The 20,324-nt window shown below is 45.5% G+C and overlaps 2 protein-coding genes and 1 pseudogene across 5 annotated transcripts in view; 1 reads left to right on the forward strand and 2 right to left on the reverse strand.

The window, feature by feature from the left end:
• LMAN2L (lectin, mannose binding 2 like) overlaps positions 1-17,945 on the reverse strand; it is a 43,660-nt gene extending 25,715 nt beyond the window's left edge. The window contains exons 1-2 of one of the 4 annotated variants that reach the window (XM_037527882.2): positions 17,687-17,945; positions 17,438-17,557 (exon numbers count right to left, since the gene is read on the reverse strand). Coding sequence is in view for 2 of the 4 variants with exons in the window: in XM_037527878.2 (XP_037383775.1) it covers positions 1,086-1,204; positions 2,384-2,570 (306 nt within the window). In the remaining 2 variants the exon portion in view is untranslated. Of the gene's footprint in view, positions 1-521; positions 603-1,085; positions 1,205-2,383; positions 2,612-17,437; positions 17,558-17,686 lie in introns of those variants that run through there. The other 3 variants (XM_037527878.2, XM_037527883.2, XM_037527880.2) reach the window with 3 other exon arrangements.
• LOC119259230 (ATP synthase F(0) complex subunit C2, mitochondrial-like) lies at positions 10,514-11,457 on the reverse strand (annotated as a pseudogene).
• A 313-nt stretch (positions 17,946-18,258) lies between the features above and the next one.
• The window catches only part of CNNM4 (cyclin and CBS domain divalent metal cation transport mediator 4), a 36,522-nt gene continuing 34,456 nt past the window's right edge, over positions 18,259-20,324 (forward strand). Inside the window, 2 exon segments of the mRNA XM_037527886.2 lie at positions 18,259-18,352; positions 18,355-19,659. Of these exon segments, the coding sequence (XP_037383783.1) occupies positions 18,259-18,352; positions 18,355-19,659 (1,399 nt within the window).

Raw genomic sequence — 20,324 nt, forward strand, 5'->3', positions numbered from 1 at the left:
CTGTAACCATTTTAATTTTCCAAACCTTTGTATGTCTCTGATCTTATTTCATTCTCACAATAACCCTGGATAAGGCAGCAAAGGTACTATGAAGTTCATCTGACAGATGGAGAAACTGAAAACAGAAACTGCTTAGGGTTCACAGTGGATCTGTGATACAGCTAGACCAAGAACCCCAGTCCTCACCTCTTCTACTACAACATATTACTCTGCATTCTTTCCAAGATCAAGTTCAGTTACAATCTGGGTTAAGGGCCTGGCTTGTGGAAATAGCTCACGTAGAAACTTCTCTTATTGTTCTGTCCATCAGAATTCTCTACCACGTAAATGAAGAGGGAAAAATAGTTCTCTTTTGTAAGGATCACTTGTATACAGCTAATAATAAAAACAAAGTAAAGTTCTTAGCTTATGAGAACCCCTGAGAGGTATTAAAGGATGACAAAAGTATCCTTCCCAAAAGTAAAGCGGTCGTAAAAGATTTAGAAAGAGACCTGGAAACCAAAAAGGAAGCATCATCTTACACTTGTACAAAATCACAGTGCAGCCACACCAGGAATACTGCATTCACTTCTTGCCGCCATACCTCAAGGAAGACAATGTAGCTAGAAAAGTTCCAGAGAAGGACAAATAAAATGACCGAGGGCTCAAAGTGGCTTTTACATTGAAAATAAAATTTAAAATTAGAGTCTTCAAAGTGAAATAACAAGTGGTGGTGGGGGGAGGGGACACTGGGCTGAAGGTTGGGATAAATTTGAAAGAGCTATCTTCTACTTTACAGATCAAAGTAATTAAATGGGAGTAATTGTCATTAGCCTCAAGGAAGCAGTACTATCAGGTCAGTCAGGAATTAAAGACATTTCAGAAAACAGAATCATAATGAATTTTTGCTTAATTAGGGCAGTACAGAGCATTTCCCTAAATGTCTGGTTTCATTATAAAGGTCATCATACTATTTAAAATGAAAACCCTTGATATCCATAGAAGACAGAATTCTGATGATAGATAGTAAAATTAAGTCAATATGCCATCAGTGAACTTTTTAGAACTTTGTGGGTCACAAACACAGGAGGGAGAAAGATTCTTACCACCCGGTTCCATAGGGCACCCTGTTTACTTTGCATATCAGGGGTAAGGCGGATATACTGGGTCATCACCATGGCATTGCCCATCAAATTCCACAATGAGGAACTGCCTGTGCCCACACCTACAGGGAGGAAGTAGATCAATTCATACTCTTCAACACCAACCCATTCAAAAAGTCACCACGGACCCTCTGAAAGCTGGAGCCCTCATGTTCTTCTCCCATTTCAGGTCACTAGTACAATCTCCCACCTGTCACTCATAACTCTAAAATTCCTTATCTTTATAATTTCCTTTCAGAAAACCCTTCTCAGGTGAAGACCCCCAAACACACCAGACTATCACTTTATACATGCATGGTAACCATAGCTCAGACCTATTCTTCCCATTTTCTGTGTAAGCAAATTATGAAAAGGAAAACAATTTCCCAGTTACACCAAAAGGAGTTCAACTCTCAGGCCCATCAAGCTTTTAATCAGATTCTTTTAACAATCCTTCAAGTGTGAAGTTACTTCTCCCCATACTTTTAAGACTACAAGCCCCTTAGAAGTGAGGTCTGTGTAACTCACAGTATTAGCAAAGAGACCATAATAGAAGAGGATGCATTGCTAAGTGAATAAATGATCATCCTTAGTAGCAGTGTATATCTTGCACTGAGTTGTTTTTATTTGCTATCTCCCTGCCCACACTACCTTGGGAAACAAACTTGGTTTGTTAAGCTGTCAACACTGATTTGACCTTCTTTGTAGCTAATATGTTTTGGTCCATAGTTGTGCTTTGGGACCTATGAACCCTAATTAGAGCAAAGCTAATCAGACTCTTACTAACAGGACTCCTGGACTGAAGAACAGGTGTTTTAACTGGTAACAGATTTTTCTCTTCTTTTTCAGTCTAATCAAGCTCTACCCCAGTTTTTCCTCCAGCTTTATCTGTTGCACACCCACAGCTCCATCCCAAGCCCGGCTCATTGCTAGTGGACCTCAATCTCCGTCCACCATTCAGAGTTCTCTCCCCTTCCCACATTCCTCCTGCCAATTCCATACTCTCCTCCGTACAGGACTGGAGTCAGTGGCAACCAGTTTCCACTTGTTGGAAACTTCCAGCGCCAGGGGGTAAGGAATGGGAGGCTGACCCCTACCCTTCGAACGTGGTACCCAGACGCGGCGACTCCCCGTGGACCCCCCCAGCCACCGCCGGCAGTTTCCTCGGGGCCACAAAGCCCTTCGCTGCCCCCCATCTCTATGGATGCGATTAATTCCCGAAGCCCACCCCAAGCACGACCACCTCGCCCCAGGTGCCTCACCCTGATAGGGCTTTGACAGCGAGTGCTCCCGTTTCAAGTACTCGAACGCTTGACCCGCCCCAACTTGCCATGGCCCTTGCCCAGATCCCAGCAAAAGGAGAAGGAGCAACATCCTGGACCCATCCTGAGTCGACAAACGCCGCCGCCAATGCTGCCACCACCCAGAGGGTCCCAGAACCGCCGCCATCTTCCCCACCGCCGTCCCTTCAATGAAGACCCGCCCCCGTCGCCAAATCATTGGCCCATCGAACCACCTGCCTTGTGTTCCATTGGTTCTCGTCAAGTCCCCGCCCCCGCAGGTAAGCTCCTCTTCGATTGGCTGGCTTGTATCAGTTGTCTTGCCAACCCAGGGAAGGGGCGTGGCCGAGCGCCTGAACCTTTTTCTTTGCGTTTGGCCTGAGTTCCACTAGGCCTGCTGGGATATATAGGGATTTCTAGGTTGTCTGCGTCTAGAGTGAATTTAAGGAAAAAAAGCAGGGCCTCCCTGGTGGCACAAGAGGTTAAGACATAGCACTATGAAGCTATCTGTCGGCACTGTAGCACAGGTTCGATCCCCGGCCAGGGAGTGACCACATGGCGCGGCAGACCTCTCCTGACTTGCCCGCTGCTCTCCTCAGCATTTCAGTCAGTCTGTCTGTTCTGCTCCCCACTCTGTCTCTGGTGAATCCTCTTACCCCCTCCCACACACACACACACAGACCTCTGGCCTGTACCCCAGTTCTTGTATGCATAAATAAATAAATTTTTAAAAAAAAAAAAAAAAGCATTTCTTCCCGATCCACGCAAACCCTCTATCTTCTCAGTCATAATACCTTTTGACTGTGCAGAACTGTCAATCAGGATATCGAACTCAAAGGAGAAAAAGGCAAATCCACAATTAAAATAGCTGAAAAATTATCAAATGTACGAGAGACTTAAACAACACTCTCAAGCAACTTGATCTGATGACATTTGTAGGATCTTCACCCAACACAAAGCAGAAGACAACATTGCCTTCAAGTGTAAATGAAGCATTTACCAAGATAATCTGAGCCAAAAAATCAAACCTCCACAAATTTAAAAGAACTGAAAGCACATGAAGATTGTTCTAACATAACAGAATTATGCTGGAAAATGATAGCAAATATTTCTCAAAAATTCCCAAATATTTGCAAATTAAACAACTCACTTCTAAATAATCCATGGGGGGGCGGGGGAGTAAGAGGTTCTGGAGGGCTTCAGTGAGTCTTCTAAGAAACAATGGAGCATAATCCTCAAACTGTGTGGTCCAGTAACATACCCAGGCCCAGAGCCAAAAACACATGACTGTCATTCCAACTTCCCTCATTTTCTTCACCAATCCCACCACTCAATCAATAAATAATCAGATCTTGATGATTTGATTCCTAATTATACTTCAAAGCTATCACATCCTTTCTGTCCCTCCCTTTCTCTTTCTTGAAGCCCACAACAAACTGTACCCTAACTGGTGTTCTGACTACCATCATCCACAGGGCCACATAAGTGATCTAAATAAACTATGTAACCATGCAGCTTCCTGAGTGTCAGGGTTAAGTGTGTCAATTTTGGGGCCTCCCTGGTGGCACAGTGATTGAATGCTGGGTTGTGAAGCTGCCCACAGCCTCCACAGCGCCGGTTCAATCCCCGGCTGCTCCCCTCAGCAGTGTACCTCGGTCCTTCTGCCTGCTCTGCTCCCCGCTTTGGTGAGTTCTCTCACCCTCCTGTGCTTCTGACTGTACCCAGTGTTTGTATAAATAAATAAATAAATAAATCTTTTTTTAAAAAAAGTGTTAATTTTGGTAAAGCTTGTAAGAGTGGTACCTAGAATGTGAATTCTATCATCATCATCATTATCATTTTCAGATTAACAGAGCCTTAATGTTTACCATTACCTGTGGGGAAAAGATTCAAGCCCCTTATCTTGGCACACAAAACCCTCTACCATCTGGACCTGGTCCTCTCTATCCTTATGCCAACAGCTCCCTTCATTCATCTGTGTGCTCCAGCTTCTCTCTCTTCCTCAGCCTACTTCCTCCTAGAGGCCTTGCCTGACTCCCTCAGGCCAAGGAGATTGCCTCACACTGAGCTCTTTCTGTGTGCCAAGTACATTTCTTACAAAACACTTGCCAGATCTGTGTCTGAGTCCTCCCAATGACTTAACCAAAGTATCCTCTTTCTTTTCTGAGTGTGTGTGTGTATATATATATCTATATGTTAATAAGAGAAACGAGAATATGAGCCTATTTTATAGAACATCAACTTTAAAAACTAAAGCTATCACAACCATTAATCTTTTATACACTCCACACAAGGCAGATGTTTGGTAATAAGACATTAGGAATTGCAATGAATCTAATCATGTCATGGCTTTAAAATTCTTCACAGTTCCCAATTACCATAGGATAAACTCCAAAGTCCTTAGTGTTGCATTCAAGGCCCTTTACAATCTGACTCAAATCAGGAGGCACACATGTCCAGTACAATGTGTGTCACTCTGAATTATGTAGCTCAATTAGCACATTATGTGTTTGTCTCCCTAGCAAGTTTGGGAGCTGCTGGCCTACAGGACACAGATCTTACTCATTTCCTATTATAGGCCCCACCCCCTAACCCATCACGCAGCACCTGGTAAGAGTTCTAATTGTTTTTGTTTTTTTGTGTTGTTTTTTTTTAAATAATAAATTTTATTTTTATATTCCCCATACGATTGCAGCCCCCCCATTCTGACCCCAATCCCTCCCCTCCCGCCCCCGCCCCCCTAAAAGTGTCTCTGGTTCATAGTTTTTTGTTGATTTTGATTTTCACTTTCTTATAGTTATTCATTTCCCTGGTCCCTTATTTAAGTTTTCTAGATTCCTGCTATGAGTGAGACCATCCGGTATTTTTCTTTTTCTTTTTGGCTTATTTCGCTGAGCATGATCCTTTCCAGCGCCATCCATGTTGCTGCAAATTGCATGTGTTTATCTTTTTTGAATGCTGAGTAATATTCCATGGTATATATGTACCACATCTTCTTGATCCAGTCATCTATTTTTGGGCATTTGGGTTGTTTCCAAAGCTTAGCTATTGTAAACAGTGCTGCTATAAACATAGGGGTGCAGGTGTTCTTTGGAATTGATGTTTCTGTGTCCTTTGGGTAAATACCTAGGAGTGGAATTGCTGGATCATATGGAAGCTCTATGTTTAGTAGGTCCAGAAATCTCCACACAGCTCTCCACAGTGGTTGGACCAGTTTGCACTCCCACCAACAGTGCAGAAGAGTTCCTTTTTGGGAATAAATCTAACAAAAGAGGTAAAGGACCTATACAAAGAAAACTATAAAACACTGTTAAAAGAAATAGAAGAAGACACAAAGAAATGGAAAGACATCCCCTGCTCATGGATTGGAAGAATAAACATTATTAAAATGGCCATCCTTCCAAAAGCAACATACAGATTCAATGCTATTCCAATCAAAATTTCAATGTCATTCTTCAAAGAAATAGAACAATTATTGATGAAATTCATATGGAATCACAAAAAACCCCGAATAGCCAAAGCTCTCCTGAAAAAAAAAGAAGGGAATGGAGGCATCACACTCCCAGACTTCAATCTAATTGTTTTTGAATAAAATTATGTCTGTTTGCATTTCTCTGTCAGCCAGAATTTTTTATTGTAGTAAAATATAACATTTTAATCATCTTCAAGTATATAGTTCAGAGGCATTAAATATATTCACATTGTTGTATGACCTGTCAGGTGCATCTTTGATAAATTATCTCAGTAGATTTCTTACTGTAAAATTCATTAAGATGAAGAAATGGAGAATAAAGCAGAAAGGCATAAAGACAAAATGCACAGGACAATAAATCAGATAATTTTGTTCAGATTATTGCAATAGGGACAATGCTCATTAAGGAAGAACATATCAAAGAAAAGGAATGAACCTGGGTTTTATAATGAAGAGTAAACAAGGGAGTCCTCAAGAGGAGGAATGGAGAAGGTATTATCTGAGTCATTGAAGAAGAGTGGAAGTGGGTCTTATCTTGGAATCTTCTAGAGCAGCATAGTCCTTTGAGGTTAGTCATTTCTCAGAACTCCAAAAAGGATGAGAGAGACACAAAAAGGAGGGAATTTCTTGACCACAGATGCTTTCCAGAAGCACAGGGCTCAGGAAAATTTCAACACCGTCAATGTATGGAGGGGAGGTAGAGGGAAAGAGAAAAAGGAGTCATGTCCCCCTCCAGTACTGCCCCCACTCCATGTGTGTGCACCCACACAGGCACCCTCTGATAGCTGGATCAGATCTTGACCTCCCATTCCTTCAGCTCTCTAATATTCTTTTTCTTTTCTTTTTTTAAAAAAAGATTTATTTATTTATGCATACAAGAACTAGGGTACAAGCCAGATGTGTGGGGGGCGGTGAGAGGATTCACCAGAGATAGAGTAGGGAACAGAACAGGCAGACTAACTGAAATGCACTGCTGAGGGGAGCAGCAGAAGAGGTCTGCTGCGCCATGTGGGTTTCTCCCTGGCTGGCCTGGGAGCAAACTCGTGCTGCAGAGGCTGTGGATTGCTTCATAGTGCAGTGCTTAACCCCTCGCGCCACCAGGGAGGCCCATAATATTCTTTTTCATCATGGAATCATCTGTCATGATAATTGTAGGGCAGGGGATATCCATGTACAATGTGATCTGTGCGTTCCAGCAGTTCTGGATGACTCTTGCCTTCAAAGCCAAACAGGTACCTCTACTTAGGAGAACCTTGATGCCTGATGTCTCCTACTCCTATGACAAGACACTGGAAGGCAGTATCTTAGCCCTATCCTTTCATTTCCTTCCTTCCATTCACTTCTAAACCTTGCTATTCCCTTTAAATCTACCACCACCCCAAACCTAAGACTCAAAGCAGGACCTAACATCAGTTCTCCCAAAGCCAAGTAGATCATTCCTCCCTCCTCAGGGATCCACCTGGGCCTCAGGTTGGGTTCATCTTTAATTCTGACATCTCAGCTGACCAAGCCCCATCTTCCTGCATCCCAAGCTCTCCAAGCATATCCTGGAATAAAGAAGAGGACAGTAGCTCTAACACCATCTAGCCAAGTACTTTCCAGTGTAGATTTACAAATTCTGGTCCTCCAATAAGCCACAATTAAATAGTCTGGAGTGCCTTTGGCACACATAGATGCCTGAGTCCCACTTCCAGACACTTGATTCACTGAGGTAGGAGCCAGGGATTTGATTTTGAAACTTTCTTTCCCTCCTGCCCCAGAGAATCTAATATGCAGCCCATTGCCAGAAATACAGACTTTTCACATCCAGTATCTCATTTCAACCTCACAATCACTTGGTGTGGTGGGCAAGGAGGCATTACTCCACTTGAAAATCAGGGCATTTTGTACTCAGTTGATAGAATAAATTTCAAACAGACTAGAGTACCTGAATTTAGTGGTAAGATTTAGAGATTTGCTTTAAAATACTTGGGGTGGGTTGGGGTGGGGTTTTTTGTGTGTGTGTGTGTGTGTGTGTGTGTGTGTGTGTGTTGAAGGGTGGGTAAGATAGCTGAAAAAGGTAGTAGGATGTTGGTAATTTCAAAGCTGGGTCATGGGTACATAGGAATTCCCTCAGGTTTTATGTGTGTTTGAGAGTTGCCATAATAAAAAGCTTTCAAGAATTTCCCTTGGAGATGATTAGGAAATGTGCTGGGTATGCATTTGTGGTGTTTTCTAAGTTTCCTCCAGGGAATGAAAACTGTAATTAACTATAATCTAGTAAAGTTCATTGTGATCCATCCTGTATAATGTTGTCATAACTAAAAACAAAGGAGTCTGCAAAAAAGGACAGTCAAGGGAGGAAAATATTTCAGTGTATCAACTCTGTCCAGGGAAAGGGTATCTGTAAGTAATCTGTGTTATTCACACATTGTAGATGCTTAAGAGTTCTCTGAGTCTACAAATCAAGGATTGCCTGTAGACATTCCAAGGCAGGCTGGTCACAGAGTTGGGGCATAACATTCTTCCAGAGGGTTAGAGGGAGAGGCGAACTCAGACATATTCCAGTTGGAACAAAAACATCTCTGCTTTTTTGAGATGTAGCTCTATTATATGACCTTGGGTAAATTATGTAATCTCTCCAAGCTTCAATTCTCCATCTGTAAATTGATTGTGATGAAACCTATCACACTGGATAGATGAAATGAAAAAAATGAAAAAATGTGTGAAGGATCATATGCACATTGTAGATGCTTAAGAGTTCTCTGAGTCTACAAATTATTATTTTTGGTAAACTTTGTTATGGCTTGCCTACTGTGTTCTGGGAAAGTGGGTTTGGTCCTTTTAGAAGAAAATACAGGTGTCAGAAGTAGGTTTTTTTTTTTTTTTTAAGATACATTTATTTATTTCTGCATAGAAGAACTGGGGTGTAGGCCAGACAGGCAGGGGGTGAGAGGATTCACCAGAGACGGAGTGGGAGGCAGAACAGGCAGATTTACTGAAATACACTGCTAAGGGGCGCAGAGGGCAAGACAGGAAAGATCTGTTGCACCATATGTGGGTTAGCTCCCTGGCCAGGGATTGAACTCAGGACACAGCAGTGATAGTACTGAGACTTAATCTCTATGCCACCAGGGAGGCCCAAAGTAGGTTTATAAATGAAGTAGAAGCCACTAGCTGATCTGAGGATATTGCTCAGGGATCTGGGATGCAGAGTGGAAGTGTGTAATATGCAAGTCCTGTTACTGGGGTTTATAAATAGGAGTTAACTAGACCAGAAGTCAGCCTGAGAATGATGGCTACTTCCAAAAGTCAGATTGAGGGTTGTTGGCTCTGGGGGAAAGCCAAGAAGACAAGGTTAGACTAAACACTGATGGGTAAAAACTGAAAATTAGTGTGTAAGGAACCCAATTGCAAAACTATGATTGTATTTCTTTAAATCATTTTCCACTTGGCATTTCTTTCAACAACTCGACCCACATATGACTGTTTTGTAATAAAGATTACTAGTTTTCTTTCATGAGGCTTTTACAGTGCCCCTTGGTTTCAACATTTCTCAATGAAAATGACAGCTTGAAATACATTGGTGGTAGACAGTTTGGGTTTTAATACTTGTCTCTGTTGACCTTGTCTGGTGGTAGGATCTTGGGCAAGTTATTTAATCTCTTTGGGACCTAATTTTTCTATCTATAAAAAGAGAATAATAGCAATACCTACCTCACATTGCCATAAATATTTAAATGAGGGAAGGAGTGGAAAGTTCGATACCTGGCACATTGTTAGCACTCTAAATATTTTTTATTTATTTATATGTGTCTTTTCACATATATCAGCTTTAGCAAGAATTTTTCCTCCCATCCATTCATCCAACACACTGTCAACAATTAACCTTGCAAATTTTTAGTCTCCAGCACATCTCTTCTCCACTAACAACCTTCTGCCCCTCCCTAATTAGATTAAAAGTAAACTCTTCAGCTTGTAAGCCAATGTCAAACTTATACTATTAATTTAAAAGAAACTGGGGAACTTCTGGAAGGTTTTCATCAGAGGAGGTTTATAATCTAACTTATATTTTGAAATGGTCACTCTGGCTGCTGACTTGAGACTATACTGGGGGAGAGAAGGTAAAAGCAAGGAGACCAACAGAGGCTCCTTGGTACTCTAAAAGAGAAAAGACAGGGCCTGGGCCTGGGTGGTGGCAGCAGAAGTAGAAGAAGCAACTAGATAGACTTAGATATATTTTCAAGGTACAGCCAGCAGAATTTGCTGATGCCTCAAACAGAGGCATAAGAGAAACAGAGAAATAAAGAATAATTCCAAGATTTTGGGGCATAGCAACTGGAAAAATACAATGGCCATAAATTGCTAGAAGGGAAATTGTTTTGAAGGGAGATACATGTTTTGAAGGAAAAGCCAAAACTTTAATTTGGCAATACTAAATTTATGTTTTGTTTGATTATCTAAGCAGAGAGAAGATCCTCTAACCCCAACCATTATCCTAGTAAGACTAAATTCCCAGGTTTTTGAGAGAAGTTATTGGCGGTCAGGGTGGGGGGAAGTTTAGCAAGTGATCAGTGTGCAAGTAGAGAGGACTTTCGCTCACCTCCTGTGATAGCCAACCTCCAATGGCCCCCAGTGATCTCTGCCACCTGTGATTCATGCCCTGTGCAGCCCTTTCCACAATGACTCTTTTGTTTTTTCCTTGTTAATATGGTATTATTTGTCTTCCCTGTCAAACTTGGAGCCAGTCACTTTCCCCCAGCTGCCTGGGGAGGTAGAGGGAAAGGTTCAGGGCAGACAAGACAGGGGAGAAAGAACTAAAGGAGGTGGAAATGGCTCTTTCACATGGTGAAGAGGATGAGAAAAACAACCATCAGGCCAAAGAATCCTATGGCCTCTGAGAGGGTGAAGCTCACAAAGGTGTAGGAGAGTAGCTGCTGCTTCAGAGAAGGGATCCTGGTATAACTGGTGCTAAGGTTCCCAAACAGTTCCAATTCCAGGCCCAGAATCGGCTCCCCCCTTCTGTGGCAGCCCCAGTTCCAGTGAATTTTGGCTGTGTTACTGGTCTTTGAAATGGTGCTGTTTGGGCAGCCTGTGGCAGGGAAACAGCGAGTTCTGAGGATGTGGGGCGGCCAAGTGGCTGAGACACTCATGCAACATTGTCTGGTTGTTTCAGCACCACAGCAGATTATGATCTACTCAGCAGCTGAAAGGTGCTGTCCACCAAGGAGGGGGTGAAGATGAACTTGGCACAGACATCCATTTTCAGGAGAGCTGCACCCTGTGCAGAGAGTAAATCTATTTTAGACAATCTGATCAATAACATATGAAAGAAGTGGTGGTATGTCCCTTCTCAGGTGAAGTCATAAAAGACATTGTGGCATTCATGAGGGTCTTTCTTTAGCTTGGGTCACTTACTCTGGGGAAAGTCAGCTATCATGTTGTAAGCAACCCATGACAAAGAACTGAGGCATCCTGCCAAGTTGAGTAAACTTGGAAGTAGATCTTCCAGCCCCAGTCAAGCCTTCAGAGGACTGCAGTCCCATCTGACATCTTACCTTCAACTCATGAGAAGCTTAGCCAGAACCACCCAGGTAAAGTGCTTCCTAATTCCTGATCCACAGAAACTATGACATAATAAATGCTTATTGGTTTAAGACACTAATGTTCTGGAAGTAATTCGTTATGTAACAATGGATAGCTGAACATACCATTGAACATCAAATGAAGGGGGTGCCTGAAGAAAATTTGGGGACTTGTGCAATAAGGGGAGGAAGAGGGGAATGTGACTACAATTGATTAAAAGCCTTGATTGGAAAAAAAAATAAAACCCTGTCACTTTAAGTCCCCAATGAGTCAAGATCCCACAACCAACTCTTAATATAAATCTGTTCCTATAACCCTGTCCTCAGGGGGGCAGCTCATTGCAGCAGTTAAGATTTGGAGTCAACTGGTGAATTCTCAACCCTCCCGCACTTCTGACTGTACCCAGTGCTTGTATAAATAAATAAATAAATCTTTAAAAAAAAAAAGATTTGGAGTCAAAACATTTTGAACAATCTTAAAAGCCATTTTTGTGTGATGCCAAGCAGGTTTATTAAGCTTTATAAATTTCCTCATCTGTGAAAGGAGATAAATAATGGTAGCCCCTTTCCTTATAGCGTAGGAGTGAAGCTGTACAGAAGTATTGTAGCCAGCAGGGAGAGAAGACATAGCAAGAGATAGCTTGAGGCATCTATAATCTCCATTTAGGAACCTTTCCCCTATGTAAAAGCCCAGTTCAGGCTCCTGATTGGCCCTTCCTGGTCTCTTGCCCTCCCTAGGTCTATTGTTGAGGCCTTTGATTGTTCAGGCCTGGTCTGCTGTCCATCCCCACTAAAACGCATGGAAGTGGAGATGGCACAGGTCCACAGGTGATATGGAGGTGCCATTCCTTATAGAAGGGGACAGGGAGCAGGATAAATCAGAACAACAGGCACCAACCACATCTAATCTCACCTTTACCTTCCTCTGTAGGTTGCCCAGGAAAAATTATACATGAAAGAATTTAAACAAGGATAAAATTTGATTGTATGATCTGGTCCCCTCATGTTGAAGATAAAGACCCTAAGACCCAGCAAGATAACCTGGTTGCTGAAGGCCCAATAGGCATTTGGTGCCTTAGTGGATGTTGGGGACAAACCTGCTAAAATCTAGACAGCTGTGCATGAAGATCTCAAGGCTGTCTCCCTTTCTGGGAATGGCTAGGAGACAGTAAGATTCAGGAATTGAGAACTCACCTCACTTCAATGCCTGGGGTGATTTATTGCCACACATGTATTATGCCACACCCTGTGAGTGTGGGTGCTATTTATTTACATAGGGAACATTCTAACTCCCACCAATTTTTACAGGGAATTCCTTTGCGATGCTCATGAGCAACACAGGACCTGTATTTTTCAAATTGTGGATCAGTCAAGAAATCAATTTATTTGGATCAAGATCAGATTTTTTTTTTTTTTAAATGGGTAGAACAGAAATTATACCAAGGGGTAAATATAATCTTGTGAATTATATTTAATTATATGTAATAGTATAGGTAAAGGTATTGGTTAAATGCTTCCTCCCCATACCTGGCTCCCAAATGTATTCTTGCCTCTTTTTTTTTTTTTTAAAGATTTATTTATTTATTTATACAAGCACTGGGTACAGTCAGAAGGGCGGGAGGGTGAGAGAATTCACCAGAGCCAGAGCGGGGAGCAGAGCAGGCAGAAGGACCGAAGTACACTACTGAGGGGAATAGCGGGCGGCAGGAGAGGTCTGCGCCGCCGGGGAGCAGCCCGGGAGCAGCCCGGGAGCAGCCCGGGAGCAGCCCGGGATCGAACCGGGATCGAACCGGGAGCAGCCCGGGATCGAACCGGGATCGAACCGGGATCGAACCGGCGCTGCAGAAGCTGCTGGCAGCTGGCAGTTTTGCAACCCAGCGCTCAACCGCTGCGCCACCTGGGAGGCCCATTCTTGGCTCTTTTTAAGGGAAATCCAATTCACTCCACAAATGCACACATGGAATGCTGAGCACTCTGCATACAGAGAGGACTATGACACATTCCTACTCTCAACCGAGTGGGAAATGACTTCCAACTGAAAGAAAATTTTAAAATAAATTATTTTTAAATGCCTGGTAAAATATAAAATTACATAAATGAACTAATGCACAAAATGTAATGTGAAAGTCCCGGTGTGGGGGATGGAAAAGAAACCAACATTTGAAAAGCAGTGCTTTCAATACATTTAGGCCTTTCAGTACAGTGAGAAGGGTCTCTTGAACCTCATCTTAAAAAGGGGAAACTAAGGCCCTAAGAGGTGAAGCTCTTTGTCTCAGTTCACCAACTGCTGAGGGATGGAGCCCATGACATTTCTGCTGCGGCCTTTTCCCATTTGCCAACTAAGAAAAAGGAGAAATTAGAAAACAAAACGTGACTCCAAGAAATTTGTTCTAAAGCCTTCTAAACACTCAAGTGCTTGTTATCTCATCTTTCCTTGTTTTTCTATAGTTAATCTCTTAAAATAAAAAAGGGTCTTTGTGTTTGAGGAGGCGGAAGGAAAAGCCTGCTGTGGTAGTCAGTCCTGGGGACAGAGGGTGAGCCAGTGCACCCAGGGAGGAGGGAAGCAGAGAGGAGAGGAGAAGAGAAGGAGCAGGAGGGCATCCTGGGTCCCTCCCAGCCCACTTGGCTCCACTTAGCTCTCTCAGCCTTGGTGCTATGTGAGTCTCCTCACAGGGTTTCTTCACAGGCTTTATTTTGCAGGTTGCTTAGCTCTTACAGATCCTGTGTGAGGGCTTCCCCCTCTCCCAGCTTGCCCAGCCTTTGTAACCTGAGCCCGTTTGTGCTGGCACTGCCTCCACCACCCTCCACCGTCTTCTCTCCCTGCACCCTGCAGATCCATGGGTTCAAGATGTGGCCTTGCCTAGTGCTCTGTGATCTCCCTTGTCAGCTTCCCTTCCTCCCCCAGCATCCTCTGCTCACTTTGTGCCTCTGCAGGAAAGATCAAGAAGATGGTGAGTAAAGTTGGAAGGAAAGACACAGTGGAGCTCAGGAAATTTGAGAGTGCACTCTAAAAATTCCAATTGCATCCTTTCCATCATCAGCCTAGTCACTGATTCTGTTTGTTGAGCTCTTACTATGGATGAGGCATCATCTCACTCAGAATTCAAGAATGTCTCAGAGGCCCCAGGCCACACAAAATCTGTGGCCAAACTAGCCCTGCATTGTGTCTCCAGAGCTGTGCCCACCACCCCAAGATGGGTGGGGAGGGCGTGGGCATCCTGACTCCCATGCTCCTGTCCCAAAGGAGAACAATGAGTCCCAGGCCACAGGAGCCTCTTAGCCTAGCCAGTGAATATACACGCTTCTCCACCTTTGCTCCTCTGGCAGGCAACTCCCTGTCAAAGGCACATCCTTTTATTCGCCTGGACCTGCAGATCTGATCTTTCCATCCCCTCCTATGTTTCCATTCCTCCTATGTCTGTCTCATGTAGAAATCCTGACTCCAGGCCCTTATCACCCCACTTGATAGGGTGACGTAAGTTGGGTTTGAGCCAAGGCAACATCCCAGCTTGTCCTGTACCTCTGGGAGGGATAGTAGCCCCTTCTCAAGACAATTAAAGCCTGGATATAACCTGCATATGTTCAGGGTTATTACAGAGAACTGGTGAGCAGGGAATTGCATGTATTGCTGATGGCCTGAGCCACCCTGAAAGGATGCCCAACTGCTCCCCAACAGGTTCTGGTGTCCAAGGGCCCACAGCATCTCCTGGGGATCCAATGACAGGCCACAACAGGTTTTAGGCAGTGAGCTCCACCTGCAGATGGGCAACTTCTCTGTCAAAGCCCATCTTGGAGACCCAGAGGTCGGAAAGGGCTAAGAATCCAGCCTGGGAGGATCGCAGCCTAGGGTGAAGAGCAGGAGATCCAGGGTTACTAATTCAGGAGCTAGATCATCTTTAGCCCTTACTGCCAGCACAATGCCAGGTACAAAAGAAAGGGCAATAAAACTTTAAGGCCATCTCCCTGCGCAGTACCAGAAAGGAGCAGGCTCAAGCACAGGAAACAGACCTGTTACCACAAGGACTAAACCTTGAGAGACTCAAGGGACTAAACCTTGAAAGAAAAGTCCAAGAATGTGGTGAGTGGAGTGCTGTGAAGTGCTCGTGATATCAGAACTCCAAACTCCTGACTTACAAATGAAGGTGTGGGCTTCCACTCCGAGTTAGAGAACCAGTCTGCACCCCTAGAGGAGAGTGGTTTCTTGCTTGCATGTGACTTTCTGTGATTCTCACCACGGTGGGCTCCTAAGAATCACACATGCATTCAGGCTTCCTGATTCCTCTTACTGATAGGCCTCCATCTCCACAGTGTTCTCACAACACTATTGGAGAGGTTTTTTTCAACTCTGCAGATGTGGAATGGTTAAACACACTAATTAGGGATACCCACCTGGCAGTCAATGAACCTGGACTCCAGTGGGTCTCAAACATCTCTCCTAATGCTTTCCACATTATAGTGTATCATTTTTTACTATGGGGGCTCCTACCTTCTCTGTTAGATCACAGGGCAAAAAGGAATTTCATTTTTTTTACTTTGTTGAATTTACTCACTTAATCTCAGATGTGAATATCATCACCGATAGATGAAATTAAATGAACTCAACAGAGACTGATTTTTCCCATCTGACCCTCACCACTTCTCCCACTTTTAACCTTGGTATCTCAAAGGTTTATTTTTTTCCTTCCCATTGTTGGTTTCTGTCATTGGACCCAGTGCAGATGTAGATAGCTTCTGAGGACAGACAGTCCCTAAAAGGGCAAATTAAAAATAGCGTACTGGTCAATAATAGAATGGGAAAGTCTCTAAGTACCCTGGAGGGGACACTAATGCTAACACCAGCTGGAAGAGACCAGGTTGGCTGGGGAGAAGCCTCCCTGAGAGCTGGGCTCGCTCTGTGGAGATGCAGGTGGCTCTGCCTGGTTAGTGGGGTTGGGAGGGAACAGCCTCAAAGGCTACCTCTGTTTTTGTTGTTTTGGCCAGTGCCCATCCTGAGGCTCCTGTTCCCTGAAAGCCTGGCCAGCTAGACCCTCATGGTGGAATATGAAGGGAGGCACCTCACCAGCAAGGGATAGGCTAGTTAGTATGCAGGACCTTCTACCCTGTGAAAGCTCCTTTCTTAAATCTGGCCTCTCTGCCATACCTCATCCTATTACACCGGTTGACTGCTTTTCTCTGTTTAGACTCTTTCCGGCTGTTATTGATTGTTGCTTTTATTGCCAAAGAGTATACAAAAATAAAAATAAACACAAGTGTTTGTGCAGGAGGAAAGTAAAATGGATTCTGTGTCTCCAGGGCTAGCAAAAAACTTGTTCTGAGACCCAGTGGTCAACCAGGTATCTGCCTGGATCATCTCCTTAGTGTACCTTTGCAATTGTGCTAAGGATGTTTACAGGTCTCTCAGCTGAGGTCTTCCCCACACACCCTGAGTAGTATTGGATTCATAGTTGCCTACTGACAGTGAGATAGGGCAAACCAGGAAGCAATCAATCATTTCAGGGCTAGGCCTGGCACCACACCTCTCAGCTCATTTTCACACACAGCTGGCACATCTGTTCAGTCACCCCCACAATTTGGAGTTAGGGGTTTCGTACCGGAAGGGCAGGTAACAATAATAACAACAGCTATGTAGTCAAAGAAAATTCAGAGTTCAAGTTCAAGGCCTAGGTCAATTATTCCCACAAGATCAGTAAAATGATGCTGTATCATTCTTACACATAGACAACCCCCATTTTATAAATGAAGAAACTTGGGGCTAAGACATATTGCAACTAGTCTTACCAAAGTCACACAAGCCTGCCCTAAGATCATTATCTGGAAGTGTTATAGGACAGAGAGAGGGGCAGCCCAAACCCTGCAACCCTGGGTTTGGGCTGCCCCGCTCCCTGTCCTATAACAGAAGGACCCTGATTTGTGCTTAGGTGCAATTTCTTCATCTGTAACATGAAAATAATAACACGATCTCTTAGGGTGGTTAAGAAGATTAAAAAAAATTATGCTTACTTGTTTGTTGTCTGTTTTCTAGTCTGTAGACTGTAAATCAAGCGGGGCAGGGACTTTGGCTTATATGGTCAGAGCCTGGAGCACCTGCTGGGCACATAGTCAGTGCTCAATATTTGCTTCCTAAATGGAAAGACAGGAGATAAGCCCCTTTAATGACGTGCAGTGTATATCCTTAGCTTCCCAATTCCCCCACCACCCCAGGCAACCAAGGGCCTAAGGAAGCCTCTGGACTGTGGTTGGGGAACTTACTTCTGGCCTGGGGCCAAGGTCATCAAAAAGCCCCCGGCCAGGCCCATTTCCTAAGCCCTCAGGTTCCCCTTTTCTTTGGCAAATCAGGAAAAGCTTTTTTCTTTCGTCTGGAGCACCACGCTGTGCTGCTTCTGAGGTTCCAGATGAGATGGGCCACCAGCCTTGAGCTGCAGACTTTTGGGGACAGGGAATGTGCAGCCACGCGAGGCCCATCCGTGGATGCGGAACGGCGCCTCCCGGAGAGCAGGTGGGGCCCGAGGAGAGCGGTGCCCTCGCCCGAGCACCAGCGGTGGGAAAGGCCTGCGGAGCACGCCCTAGCCGGATGCCAGCGCCGCGCCACCTTAAGCGCCAGGCCCCCTTAAGAACGCGCGCGGGAGCCGCGAGCCCAGGGGCGGGGCCTAACATGCAAATGAGGGGCGTGGGTCGACGGGGCGGGGCGGGCGGGGCGCTGCCTTGACGTCAGGCCCGCGGCCGGGGCAGTTGGCTCGGCGGCGGTGGAGCGGCAGGAGCGGCGGCGCGAGCAGGGCTGCGCGGCGGGGCGCGGGGAGCGGCGGCGGCCCTGCCGGAGCAACATGGCGCCGGTGGGCGGGGGCGGGCGCCAGGGCGGCGGGCCGGCCCGAGGGCGCCTCCTCCTGGCGGCGCTGGAGCTGCTGGTGTTGCTGTGGGCGCGGGGGCCCGGGGCCAGGACGCCCCCCAGCTCGGGGCGATCCTGGGCATGAGGCTGGCGAGCTGCAACACATCGTGTGGGATGAACCCCGATGGCATCATCTACGTGTCCGAGGGCAGCACGGTGAACTTGAGGCTGTATGGCCAGAGTCTGGGCTCGTTCTCCAGCAACCTGATCTCCTTCACCGAGGTGGACGACTACGACACCGTCCACAACTCCACCGGTTGCCCCGAGCTCACCAAGGACCTGGTCGTCCAGCGACTGGTGAATGTGAGCCGCGGGAACACGTCCGGGATGCTGGTGGTGGTCACTAAGTTCCTTCGGAGGAGCGAGAACATGAAGCTGTATGCACTGTGCACTCGGGCTGGGGTGAAGGAGCCTTGGCAGAGGTGGACTGACAAGGACTCTCTGCTCTTCATGATAGAGGAGGGTAAGAAGTTGCTGCCCCTCTGGCTGCACATCCTCCTCATTATGGTGCTGCTGGTGCTGTCGGGCATATTTTCTGGCCTCAACCTGGGCCTGATGGCCCTGGACCCCATGGAGCTGCGAATTGTGCAGAACTGTGGCACAGAGAAGGAGAGGCGCTATGCCCGCAAGATTGAGCCCATCCGGCGCAAGGGCAACTACTTGCTCTGCTCACTGCTCCTGGGAAACGTGCTGGTCAACACCTCCCTCACCATCCTTCTAGACAACCTCATTGGGTCTGGACTTGTGGCGGTGGCCTCCTCCACCATCAGCATTGTCATCTTTGGGGAGATCGTACCTCAGGCCTTGTGCTCCCGACATGGGCTGGCTGTGGGTGCCAACACTATCGTTCTTACCAAATTCTTTATGCTAATCACCTTCCCCCTCAGTTTCCCCATCAGCAAGCTCCTGGACTTTGTTCTGGGCCAGGAGATTCGCACTGTTTACAATCGGGAGAAGCTGATGGAAATGTTGAAGGTGACAGAGCCCTATAATGACCTCGTGAAAGAGGAGTTAAACATGATCCAGGGTGCCCTGGAACTACGGACCAAAACGGTGGAGGACATCATGACCCAGCTCCAAGACTGCTTCATGATCCGCAGTGATGCCATCCTGGACTTCAACACTATGTCAGAGATTATGGAGAGTGGCTATACCCGCATCCCTGTGTTTGAAGATGAGCAGTCCAATATTGTAGATCTTCTCTATGTCAAAGACTTGGCCTTTGTGGATCCTGATGACTGCACCCCCCTCAAGACCATTACCCGCTTCTACAACCACCCCGTGCACTTTGTCTTCCACGACACCAAGTTGGATGCCATGCTGGAGGAGTTCAAGAAGGGTAAGGCCTGGTGTGTCTCCCCCAGTTCATTTCTTTTTGATGCCTCTCCCACTCTGCCTGTTTTGTGTCTGCTGATCATAGTGTTGTGTGCTCCTGACTTTGTGCCCCTACACCTATCACTTCCTATGCCTCTGAGGTGAACAGTATTTGGTGCAGCAAAAAACCCAGTTCTTAAGCTTTTGCTGTCTGCCAGGTACTGTGCTGTATACTTTAGATAAATCAAAGCAGAGTAAGACATGCTTGGTTCTCTTGGAGGAATAGAGCAAGGCCTCAGGGAACTAGAAGCAGGAATGAGTAAGGCAAATGCCCTCAAAGAGGTCAACACCAGGGCATGGAGATTAGAACTAGGAGCCTGCAGAACTGATAGGGGTGGCATGGACAAGGGACAGGGGAACTGGGAAAACCTTCACAAGGGAAGGGGCCTTTGGAGAGAGTCTTTACAAGGTAGGGAGACTTGGCACTTGCAGCAGAGGGAGCCCCCCCAAGCAAAGAACCTGAATGGGGAGCAAAGGATGTGCTTTGTGGCCTAGTAGATGGTCCTTTTCAGCTGAGTGTAGGTTCTGTCAATCTGTGACTGGTGGTGCTGTGTTATTTGGGGACCTGTGGTATTAAGCCTGAAAATCAAGCTCAAGAGTTGGGTATCTTTGGAAGGTTTTGAGTAGGGT

This window comes from Talpa occidentalis, unplaced genomic scaffold (genome assembly GCF_014898055.3).
Source record: "Talpa occidentalis isolate TD23 unplaced genomic scaffold, MPIMG_talOcc4v2.1 talOcc4.5, whole genome shotgun sequence".
Lineage (NCBI taxonomy): Eukaryota > Metazoa > Chordata > Mammalia > Eulipotyphla > Talpidae > Talpa > Talpa occidentalis.